Below are 12,346 nucleotides of genomic sequence, written 5' to 3' on the forward strand. Positions count from 1 at the left end.
GTATACGGCTAAAGTCCTACTCAGAACTCAAGAATTTTGTATTCAGCACTAAATATTTGATACAATACTCACATCACCCAGTGCTAAATCAATACTTTGAAATGATTAAGGAGGATTTTTAAACTGGATTTATGTGAAATAACACTTCAAAGCAAGTCATAGATTTTACAGCAGCTAAACTCTCAGCACGGGAACGGGAGATTCACACTGCTTAGCTCATGAATTTATCTTTTTGCTTATAAAAAAGGCCAACAAGGTCTGCCTGTGCCAGTGTGGAGTTGAACCTGCGCTGCAGGAGAATTGCCTGTGGTAAGAGCTCTTCTGCCAGGTTAGCTTAACAGCAGACCTCATCAAATGAAGGGGATTTTCTTTGCCAAGGTAGCAAAGTAAAACATTAATCATTGATAGAGACAGCTGGGATGAGGGCGGTAAGCTAGAATTGAGTCTGACTTTCTCCAGGGCTGTAGGCAGAGAGATGTGTGAGATAGGAAAGGGTGAGCTAGCGACCGAGTGAGATAGAAACAGTGGGAGAGAGAATGAGAGAGAGAGTTTGGGTCCTCTTCTTTCACTCACAGATGATTGACTGGCGTCTTCTGTTGAGCTGGAGAAGAAGGGAAGCTCTCCAAAAGGCAATGTAAAAACTCACAGAAACCCTCAGAAGGCTTAAAGCCAAGCTGTGCCAATCTTTAGAGCAGGAAAGGACAGAGAGCTCTGCTGCTGCTGCAGCCCGCTGATAGAAAAAGGATCCAGATTTAGCATGACAGTTGTTGACGTACACTCGAAAATTGTGGTGAACTTTCCAAAATGAGCATAATGTTCTCTGCGGAAGCAAAGTAAAAATGCTTACCTAATCGTCTGTCTTTTTAGACAGCTACGCATCATCACCGGTGACAAAGCAATTCCAGTCACATTATTGGGCAAAATCAACTGTCAAATTGGACCAGGAGAACACACACAGACGATGAATATAAAAAAACCCCTGAACACTTGAACCCCACAGCGAGGGGGCGTGAGGTGGTGGTGAGCGGAATGACAGTGCCAGCATCCACAGAGCGTGAGGGGTCTCTGAATAGCTACCATATGCTATGACCTCGGGGTGACGGTGGCTCAGGAAGTAAAGCAGGTCATGTACTAACTGGAAGGTCGGTGGTTTAATCCCTAACTGCTCCCAGTCTGCAAGCCAAAGTAAAAATAAACAGTGTGTGTGACTGAGACGTGTTGTATAAAGTGCTTTGAGTACTCAATTAGAGTAAGAAAAGCTCTTTATCAGAAGCAGTCCATTTGCCTTTACCAGACATCAACCCGTGGGAGATGTTTTAGACGTCCACTAAATGAGGGAATACCATTTTGGAAGAATGCTCTTTCATCCATTAGAGCTCTAGAGAGACTTGTAGAGTCAATGCCATCAGGTACCATTTCATTATTTCCTGCATCCTGGTGTGATCAAATAATAGTAGCTGCATTCAAATGACCAATAATTTGATTTCACACTCACTGCCCACCTGCAAATTTGACATGGAACTTGTTCTCTGGCTTGAGAATCTGGACGTAAAGGGGGCAGTTTGGAGCGAAGTCTTTCACCGCCCATGCTCGAAGGATGGTCTGGTGATCCTGAGAAAATTAGAAACAGAGAGTAGTGAGATAAATGGAGTGGCAGAGAGAGAGAGCGTGAGAGTGCAACAGAGGGAGAAAAAGAGAAAGAAACCCATCATTAGCTCGGCTATAATAATCCCCTTAAAGCACTGATTGCATGCAGCAACTGAATGGTCCGTGCAACATCTCAGAGTAATAAAATACTGACATTTTATGACAGGCTGTGGCAAGAGCATGGAGAGAGGGAGCTCAAGAAGACTAGCCCTGAGAGAAATTTTGAAAAGTCAGTGAAAGGAAAAACAGGAGTTTAAAGCTGCGCGAGGCTGCACTCTGACACAGCGGCGCTCTGAGCTAAAAGGTTATCTTGCTAGAATTTAGTAACAAGGAAAAAACTCAAAGTAGCCGTGGCTGACAGGCACGTCAGTTTGCGGGTACTAACAACAAACCAAAGAAATGGCTAAACTGAAATTTCAACTTCACGGATCAGTTGGGTGAAAAATAAGGGCATCGTCGCTGCATGTTAATGGAAGAATAACTTCCGTGTCAAATCTCGTGGCTCTCCAGTAAAAACTTGTTGATGTTTTTCACGGAAATGTAAAAATGTCAGCCTCGTGATGCATGAAAAGGTGTGCTAACAATTAGCAGACCTTGAAAAGTCCAAATGAGAGAGTCATGCTCGATTGCCTGAACGCTGATATTTTAAAAATGAGATAGTGATATTATTCTAGTAATACACCAGCTTACAAGATATGAATATTAAAGAGTTGCTCTGTAATGTCAAGCACGTTTTTCTCTTATTCTCAGTTTTAGTTCTTTTGCACTGCAATTAACATGTTAGGGGAAATAATCAAGCTAGAAATGAATGCCAAGTCATAAAAAGCTGCTACCAAAGAAAACTGCTATTTTGCTAAGTCTGGTTATACTGATGTTTTGCAGTGTGAGGAGTTGTGGCAATACAGGAAAGTGGGGAGGCACGTACAGCAGCAATGCGGTCCACTTCAAACCGGTTACTGAGGATAAAGCAGGCCTCAGCATCGTCCATCCTGGAGGGAGTTAGTACAGCATGTAGCATTGGGAGTGCCGGAGAGAGAGGGAGAGAGAGGGAGAGAGAGGGGGGGAGAGAGAGAGAATTGGGGAAGCCATGAAACACAGGAAGGAGGGTGTTGTCATGTTATTGAGCGAGAGGATAAAAGAGGAAAAAAGTGGGACAATAGAACAACAAATGTACCAAAGTGTCTTTCAAGCCCACGCCATTTAAAGATGAGATAGCAGGAGGCGAGGAGACGGGGAGATTAAACAAACAGGCTTGTGCTCCTTTTTCTTTTCTTTCTCTGTGAAGCTAGCCTAGGGTGCTGCGTCTGCACTCAAAAAAATGAATGAGGTGGATTGTTCAGTGTATATTAATTATTTATTTTCATTTTACTTAAAATATATGTTTTTGTTAAGTTAACATATGTTTTTCTAATCAAGTCTACGTAATTGTGTCTATTATTCAACGTACATAATACTAATGTGTTACTTGATCGCATAACATTTAAGTTAAGTCAATTAGGATCGATATACCTTGTATATCCACAAGGTGGCAGTAATGCAAAAACAGTTGTAATGAAACCGCGCAGAACAAGAAGGTTTCACGGCTTGTGCCTGCTCATGCACAAGACTTCAAATTTAACTGAAAAAGGCTGTTTTGGCGCCAAGCTGCTGTTTCTTTGAGAGGTAAGACCACTTTTTTCTTTGACTATGTTGTGTAGTATCTATATGTCCAGCATGGTTATATTTTGCGTTTGTCTTACAAGACATGTTATATCGTTTGCGTGTGCTTGTTTTACATTAGTTTTACTGGGTCCTGGACATGCTTATTTTGTGGACTGTGTAAGAAACATTTTTATTGTTTTTTGTTTTATTAAGGGATTAGCTACAGGGGTTCATGGGGTTATTCTTTCAAGGGGTTATTTTTCCATTTGCTTTCTTGGGATTCCTTTTCTGTAATCCGAGAGTCGGAAATATCGAATAGGATAGCAAGGATAGCATAAAGTGACATTTAAAATCCAAAAAGTCAAGGGCGAAAGCCACTGTGACACCATTGTTCTGCTCTATCAGTAATCTGTATTATGTAAAAATGGTCTGTAAATACAGCATGTTTCCTAGCGGAGTTATACATATCAATGTAGTTATAAATTACAGTTTGTGAAAGTACACACTTAATTTTTTTAATAAAATTATTCAAGACATATGAGTGGACAGACAATGGAGGTCGACAGACCTGGTGATAATTGCTTCTATAGAAAGTTAGCACATGGCAGTGTCAATCTCTTGCTTTTCTTCTGAGTAGTATTTTATTTAGTTGTAATTCAAACAATAATTTGCTTCTTGAAATTAAGGAATTAATTTTTTTTTTCTTTATAAATCTCAGATCCTGCCTTTACCTGCTCCCTCCTATACTGATGTGGTGTATGTGGTATTGCTGAGCTTGTATGTGGTATGTGAACTGTTATACTTTTAAAAACATAACTGTTTTATAAGTTAAGTTTTCTTTTGTGACCCATCCCATGCCCCTGTTATTTCTTCTCCACATCTGAACCATGGTTGCAGTTCAAGGGCCTGAGGCATGAAATTCTTTTCAGATCAGCTGTGATCAATATTTTTTGGAACTTGATAAATAACAATAAAAGCTGTAATGGCTCCATTAGCATTTTGTGTAAATGTTTGTGTTAAAATTATAGCTTTAATGAGGTCTTACTACATTAGTTTTAGTTTGTATATGTGTACATATAGTATGTATATTTACAGTACAGTATGTTGTGTTTGTTGACATATTTTCAGGTGGAAGCAGAATATGTGAGGATTACTACTGCTGCACATGTTCCAAGGCTTTTTACACAACTTGACCAATACACTGACCAGCTCATAAAAGTCTTCAAGAAAAAAAGGAGGCGTTGCAGGGAAGAAAATTAGACAAACTTTGGCCCCAGCCACACAGGTGCGTTATTCTGTTGGTAGCAAAATATTATGGCTAATAAGATCATTTTCAAATTTAAACAGCTAGTGTATGGTAGCTGCACAGTGCACTTACATTTATATTAAGCAAGACAAAGTTTGGTACTCAAAACGTTGGAAAATTTAAATTACCTAAACATATGTAAAATCTGATCCCTTGATTTAGGTTAAACCAGAAGTGAATGTTTTTATGTTATGTTTTGAATGCAAAAAAGATGATGTATTAGTTTGTCTTTACCTCCATTATGGACATATATAATGTGGTGGAAACCCTGCCCAACAGGTTAACTATTCATGTCCATGTGATGATTAGTTGGTCTTGTGTACATGTCTATCTGTGCAGTGGCTATGTCATTCATTTTGCGTATAATGTGAGTTTCTGTCATCCTAAAGTATATCTGTTTTCTCTTCCTGTATCTCTGCCACTCTCTACAGAAGGAAACCATTGAAAAGGGGAGGGAGTGTGTCCTCAGGGCACTACCTTTTTACCTGAATGAAGACCCAAGCATCCTCTTCAAAGAATAATTGGTTGGTAATTTTAGTTTAGTTTTTTATCTGTATTAAACCAAATTTTGAATAACTAATGTTGTTGCATGTTGTAATGTTGTTGTTGTTGTAATTTGCATGGAACCTGTTTAAATGTTTTGGGAAATCTTCTTGTATACCCAAACTATTTATATTTGTCGTTGAATCTGTAGTCTAAAATAGTGGCGCACTGGGGTGCATGTTCCTAATATTGTGTTTACGTCATTAAAGGGTAGCTTTGGCCCTTTTTCTTTCTTTTTTTAAAACTGGATGCCATTTTTCTATGTTTTTGTGTCTAAGCTACAGCTGTTCAGAGGGAGCTGGAACAAATTACCCTTGCTATCTTTACCATCGAAAGAGCTGATGCCAGCACTCCTCCAGCCGATGTGGGTATAACCATCTAGTGTGTCCTGCATGACCTGGAAGACCTGGCCTCTGCATGTGCACTCTTAATGGGTGGGATATATGCACTGAATCTCAGTTAACCTCAAGACTGAAAGCTAAGAGACAATCAAAAGCATTGAGATTTAAAGGATTTAATTGAGAGATGATACTGCACCAGAAATGTTGAAGGGTGGTGTGTATATTAGCGTTCAAGGCATATTGTTATGAGGTGGAAATATATTCATATTCAGTTTGTGTTACATTGTGTGCATTGTAAAGGTAATTGCAATACATACTAAAAATAAGGGTAAGTTAGGAGGTTGATCTGATATCCTCGTGTTGGTGTTGTTCCCAGATCATCATACTAAATGTTGTTCCAGGATCAACATTGCAAGTGACCAATCAGAATGTTGTGACGTCATACTTTTGCGACTTCGGGAAAAACCGGCGTAAAACAAAAAACTGTACTTAAGCTGCGTGAAACCGCCTCTGTCCGCCGATCAACTGACCCTAACCCTAACCGTAACCCTTTAATAAACAGTAAGCAGAATTGATATTGTCCTTGCAACATTGGAATTTCATAAATGCACGAATGGCTTGGAATAGAATAACGTCACAACAATGTGATTGGTCACTTGCAATGTTGAACCTGGAACAACATTTTCATGATGGTCTGGGAACAACACCAACACGAGGATATCAGATCATCCAAGTTGGGAATGCAGGATGAATGTATATTTTGTGGACTTTTAAAGACGAACAATTGTTTCCATGTTAAAATGTTTACATCTGAAGTTTTTTGCCCAAACACTGGTAAAATAAATGTTGACAGTGGCGAGTGTTAAATGGTTACTGCTGTGCTGTTGCAAAAAAACTGAACGCTGACAAGCTGTTTTATTGTTAGACCATAATGTTGGCATGTTTTGTTAAAGTTTTATTTGGGATGGTGATGTAATTTTCTTTGATTGCTAATATCAGTGGACTATTTATTATTATTATTATTATTATTATTATTATTATTATTATTGTTGTTGTTGTTACTTTTTTTTTTTAAATTGTGGCTGTTGAGGTGGACACTTCACTTTGCATTGTTAAAGGAAAGCACTTCATTGGCATTGTGTTACTGGACTGACCCTAAGCAATCATTGCAAATAGCAACTTTGCTATCCATTTTAGACACTAAAAGAAAAAAACACTCACAGACCTTACTAGCATCACATGTGCATAACTCAAGTGTCATCTTATCAATGTGTTATGTGATCTTCAATGCGTTTTTTTTCTCTTCTATTTCTGGTAGATACAGACATTTAATTTAAAGTCTTGATGTTGCATCTGTCTACATACTGTTAATTACTAACCCTAATGAGCTGTTGTGTTTTATTTTGGACTGGGTTTACACAAATGCTCACTGAATGTGTTGGCAATAAAATAAATTTTAAAAAATAAGTTGGATGTACTTAATTCATTTGTGTGGAACCTGTTGACAAAATAGATTTATGTAAAACTAATTAATAAAGCACAAGGTGGCTGAAAATATAATATTTGAATTAATCTAACTTAAATTTAACATTTTACTGCCACAAATAAGAAATGTGTTGAAGTAACTAATCTAAACTATCTAACCTGAAAATATATCATCTATGTTCATACAACATAACTTGATTTAGTTAGTCTTAAATATGTCTTGTTAATCTTAAGTAGTTTTTTTAAATTAGATGAACTAAAGATTTTTGCTTTAAACTAACATAATTCAATTTCGTGGAACCTGTTGACAAAATAATTTTAATTAAAGTCAACGTTTCATTTTTTTGAGTGTATTATCAAAAGCCAGGGGCCAAACAATATGCAATATGACTCAAACCGCAATCACAGCTGCTACTTAAAGGCTTGAAGGTGCTACAGGTATTAATTGCGAGTTCGAGCTTGCAGACGCGAGGGCCTTTCATTTCGAGGTGTCTAAACTCAGGTCTGTTGTGGATTTCTGTTTTTCAAGGCTGGATTGATGTGATGATAATAATAGTTTACTTCAGACTCAGCGACTCACTTGGCCCTCATCAGGTCTTGGTCTTTGAGGGCAGATCCTTGCAGATAGATGACTCTCTGGGCCCACAGGGGGACATGAAGGATCCTCCTAACTTGGACATCCATCTCCGCGGGGCAAAGGATCACCACATAGTAGTCCTACACACACAAACACATGGGAACGGGTGTTAACCTACATTATAACCTATATTTAGGTAACACTACCTGAGGAAATGCTGTCAAGCTTGCCATTGAATTGGAATTTAATTAGTTATAAATGTTTTAATGAATGAAATCCAAATTTCCAAGTACGCAAAAAAATGAAAATACATCAAATTAATTAGATCACAGCTACACTAACCACTGCATAATATATATACTGTTACATTATTGGATCCTCTTATCAAAGGAGGCAAATTAATGAAGTTGGCCTATTTAAAACTATGGAAAATGCATCTTGACGCATGCTCAATCAGCCAGGTAAGTAAATCCCTAAAAGTTGATTCAGTTCATCTGGACGTAATGTTTTTAGTTTGAGAAATGTTTTCATGGCTCATCTAAGTCTTCAGTCTCAGCTGACTGCAAGTTTCCCCGACCTTATAAACAGAACATTTGCATAGTAATTGAAACTAACACCACTGAAGGAACAATGGGCTGTGAGGTTGTTTCTCCCACTGAAAACACTATGTCCAGATGAACAGGATCAACCTTTGGGGATATGGAACTGTTTTTCCTACTTTTGTGCTAAACTGCTCAGATTTCCTTATATAGTACATCTAGAGAGTATTCACAGAGTTTCACTTGTTCCCTATTTTATACCTTAACCAACCTGGTGGATCTTGAGAGGTTCAGCAAAGAAGATCGAGAGAAACTCCCCAAAGTAGCGGCGCCCGTGAATACTTTTTGGTACATGTTATTTTTTGTTGTTGTTGTTGTTGTTTTTTACATTTTGCAATAAGTTCAAGCAATTTCTTTTCACTTTGTCATTGTGGAGTATTGTGTGTAAATTTGTATGGTCACCTTAGTGTGGCGAGGTGAGCTAGAAGCACTGCTTCCAGGGCAGAAAAAGCCATTAAGAATAAAGTGGACAGGTGCAAAAACTGCTTATCTCAAACAACAGAAGTGTGAATAACGCAAAGCCACCCTGGTAGAGTCCTAGATTTAGCCCCAAAACTATAGATGATATTTAGAGAGATATTTTATTCCCTTTAAGCCCCACCTGTGGAGCAGACCAATCAAAATAACCCCCAAAGAAACAAATAAATATGCACACATTCATTCAAATGAATAAGATAGCGGTTTAATTTTTCCTACTGAAAAGTTCATTCTCTGCCTTAAACTCAGTCGACCTGGCACCTGGAGAGGATCATTACAGACAACAAATGTGCACACACAAGAGCCCCCAACCTCCCCCTTGTCCTACTTAAAGCCATTTGGAGAGACCTGTAGCCGGGGGTGAGCGAAGAACTCATTGAGGAAGTCCATGAGGAGGTCGATCTTGAGACAGCTGACACACAGAACCACGTGTTTCTCCGTCTGTGCCCTGTAGCGGCTGTAGTTTCCTCCAGACTTCTGTCGTTCCATCCACAGAAAGGCCAGCTGCTCAAACTGCATTGAGAAAAACATCCATCACATTCAACAGATGGAAACTGGATTAAGTTAGCCTGGATACAGGGAGGAGCCAGGTGGTACATGAAAAGAAAACAATGCCTTGTACTATATAGTGTTTCCATGTGATTAGGGAGAGTGTTTGAGGGGAATTAAGACAGGTGGAAGTTAGTTCAGCATAGCGAATGAATGGAACATGATAGCGGATATTAGCATGGGAAGGCAGGGCATGGAAATAACAGTAGGCTTAAAGAGAGCTCCACAGAGAGACTTTTTTGTTGTTTTTTTTGTCTGAGCTCTGGAAAGTTGTGCGAATAAATGGGTAGTTTGAGGTTTTAACAGATGTAAGAGTGATCTACTTTCTTGCAGATTTCCACAGCAAAATAACAAGCTATTTTACACCTGACACTTCATTCAGTCTGAGGGGAGAAAAGGAGCATTTATTATCCCGTTTGTTCCCCCGGTGATTCCAGCAGGTCCAGAAAGAACTATCATGATGCAATTTTGTCTCACTCCATGTAAGCAGTTCTCCACAAAATCATGGTTGATACTGTTGTTGGTCTGAACACACATATTTTCATGATTTTTAAGTTTATCAGCCACAGTCACAATGAATCTCCGATGTTTCTGGCCATACACCTACATCTATCAGATTTCAATGGGCATATTTCATTAGTGTGCAGTTTTTCTCTATGAACTAATCATTTTGGCCCAGATAAATGTGATCACCTTTATGTTGAGATAATGTCGGCTTATTAAAGGGTAAAAGCATCATCCAGCTACAACAAATGTGTTTTATTTTGTCCTCTTTTAGACTCTATTACAAAAGTATAGTGATTTTTCTTCACGCTGGGCAATTTGAATTTTAAACAAGAGAATTGGATTAAATTTCAGACTTCTTATTTTAATGGTATTTACAATAATGATTCTTTTGAGGCTCAAAATTGCACAAAATGTCTTGGCAAGAGAGGTGGATTTGTTGTGTGTTGGGGACAGTTACAGGAAAAATCAACAGAGGAAGCAATAAGAACCAGAGCGATGGCTGAATCCTGATGTGCTCTGCGGCTCTCCTGTGCAACCTGGAGTCTGGTCATGGCAGGATCAGAGTCAGACAGAAGGACACACTCACACTCGCAGAGTGAGTGGGGGTGGAGTTGCGTTTGTGGAGAGAGGGCAAAGGGGTGGGCCAGTTTCTAAATGTCAAAGGTATTTATGGATGAAAGATAGAGTGAGGGGCCGAAGAGGATGACATGATAACCACGTCAGTAATCAACAGCATGCAAGTGCAAATTTCCCCAAAGTTGTCTTTATGGTCATGATTTGTGAAGTTATTTGCAACCATGGAGCCCTTGCTCGTGGAAACAAAACAACACAGATAAATAATAAAAATAGTGAGATCATGCTTGTGTAGGATGCAGTCCTACACCTACAGTACAGTGTGTGTCTGCTTATTTGATGCCACCAAAAACAGAGAAAAAAAGTTAGCAACAATTTGTAGCGTCATCACTTGTGTAGCAGTAGTGAGAGCGTGAGAGATTTCCTGCCCACAAAAACCTCCTAACTGCAGGTACAGTATATACACAGTGGAAATTTATCATATTTTCGCCTTCGAGTCTTTCGGGAGACAAACAGCTAGTGCAGCTTCCTCAGGGATAAAAGCTTTACACAAATATGAGAGACAACTGTTAGGATACAGAGGGACAAGTGCATTTGTCAGGGTGTTTTTATCAGTCGCTGTACAAATAGTGTGTTTGTGTGAGTGTGTGTTGGTAAACGGTTGCTCCAATTCTCTGTCATGAGGTTCCCTCAGCGGAGCAGTTAAATGACAGGAGAGGGATTTGGGGAATTGAGTGAGTATGGAAGACACTCTTGTTGCTCTCTGAATAAAAATAGTCTTGCAAATCTATGTAGGCTGCAGTGAGTCATCACATTATTGTGTGATGGGGGGGAAACACAAAAAATATTAGTGTTAAGTAGGAAGACTTTATGTGTTGTGTACCAAGAAAAATGTTAACTTATTTCTGATGAGTTTTAGACACATCTGTGGCTAGTTTATCTCTTATTTTTTACCTCACTACAAACTGAAGGAGAGCTCGAAGCTGTTGGTCGCTTGAAAAAAAATTGATGGAGATGGACGAAATGATTTTTGCCGCCGCTGCTTTTATTTAAATTAATCTGAGTGCTGTTTAAACTTGCTCTGCACTCAAACTTTAGCGCTTTCACTTCTCACCTGGATGGGGAGCACAATGAGGGCCACAAAGATCATGATGACCACCAGGAGCTGCGAGGGCCAGATCTGTGGGGTGACATCGCCGAACCCCACTGTGGAGAAGGTGACCACGCAGAAATAGAGCGAGTCGAACAGGGTCAGGTTGTTGCCCGCTCGCTCGAGGTGTTGAATGCCGCAAATGCTGATGAGAGAATAAGAAAAAGGAGCGGGCATCGTTGAGATAGAGACTTCACACCTAAGCCATAGGCACCTGCTTCACTCGGCGAGGTATGGGCGCTCGTGGAGGGGCAATATCCACAGATAACTGTTTTTCGCGCCTGTGCCTATATGTGTGACTTTGAATGTGTGGAAATGGGAGTGAATGCACGCCCGAGTGCATTTATCGAACATGGTATACTTTAAAATAAATAGGTGTGCGACTCCTGGCTGGGCATAATATCATAATTTTTAAGGGACAGATGAGTCAAGAGGCAAATGTCAAACCCGGAAATGGTCGGAGATACTGTGTGAATGAACTTCTGGATTAGCTCAGGCTTTCACACCAGCAAGCTGCCACATCCTCCAGTGCACTGAAGAAATTGCCAGTTGTCATCTCAGAGCTCTATCTCACTCTTACAGTTACCAATTACCTTTCTGCTCTCTGCCTTTCGCTCTCTTAGCTCCAGTGGCTGCATTTTTCATTCTCCTCTCGCTCTCTCTCTCTCTTTTTTTTTTGCCTTTGCATGTATCACACTAATGGTCGTCAATCTCGCCCTCTTTTCCTTTCTCACTCCATCCATGGCCGCGACACCGTTCACTTCCCACTCAACCTCTATCTAATGTCCTTTTTTTGCCTGTGTTTTTTTGGCCCCAGCTCTCAGTGTAATGTCAGCAGTAAGGGTACGCACCACGTAAACATGAGACAGACCAGTGTGCTGATAAGTATCACCACCTGGTTAAACATGGCTGAGTGCGTCCGCTGGATCGCCCTGTGGAGATCGTTCTGCA

At 39.8% G+C, this 12,346-nt stretch overlaps 1 protein-coding gene and 1 long non-coding RNA gene across 5 annotated transcripts in view; one reads left to right on the forward strand and one right to left on the reverse strand.

Moving 5' to 3' along the window:
* The window catches only part of kcnt2b (potassium sodium-activated channel subfamily T member 2b), a 45,314-nt gene that overhangs the window by 11,989 nt on the left and 20,979 nt on the right, over positions 1-12,346 (reverse strand). For both annotated transcript variants that reach the window (XM_085404169.1, XM_085404168.1), the window contains exons 9-14: positions 12,247-12,341; positions 11,360-11,540; positions 8,965-9,129; positions 7,544-7,680; positions 2,573-2,636; positions 1,503-1,611 (exon numbers count right to left, since the gene is read on the reverse strand). In XM_085404169.1, coding sequence (XP_085260295.1) covers positions 1,503-1,611; positions 2,573-2,636; positions 7,544-7,680; positions 8,965-9,129; positions 11,360-11,540; positions 12,247-12,341 — 751 coding nt within the window. The remainder of the gene's footprint in view (positions 1-1,502; positions 1,612-2,572; positions 2,637-7,543; positions 7,681-8,964; positions 9,130-11,359; positions 11,541-12,246; positions 12,342-12,346) is intronic.
* LOC146671802 (uncharacterized) lies at positions 2,763-6,333 on the forward strand. Of its 3 annotated transcripts, none has more exons than XR_014911503.1 (5): positions 2,763-3,309; positions 4,007-4,072; positions 4,417-4,573; positions 5,026-5,118; positions 5,416-6,333. It is a non-coding gene; the product is annotated as an uncharacterized LOC146671802 (long non-coding RNA). The 3 variants fall into 3 exon arrangements; XR_014911504.1 differs by lacking the exon at positions 2,763-3,309 and adding an exon at positions 3,323-3,465; XR_014911502.1 differs by lacking the exon at positions 2,763-3,309 and having other exon boundaries at positions 3,323-4,072.

The sequence above is a fragment of the Rhamphochromis longiceps genome, linkage group LG4, assembly GCF_057381845.1.
Source record: "Rhamphochromis longiceps isolate RC_006_pf linkage group LG4, R_longiceps_female_GT1.1, whole genome shotgun sequence".
NCBI lineage: Eukaryota > Metazoa > Chordata > Actinopteri > Cichliformes > Cichlidae > Rhamphochromis > Rhamphochromis longiceps.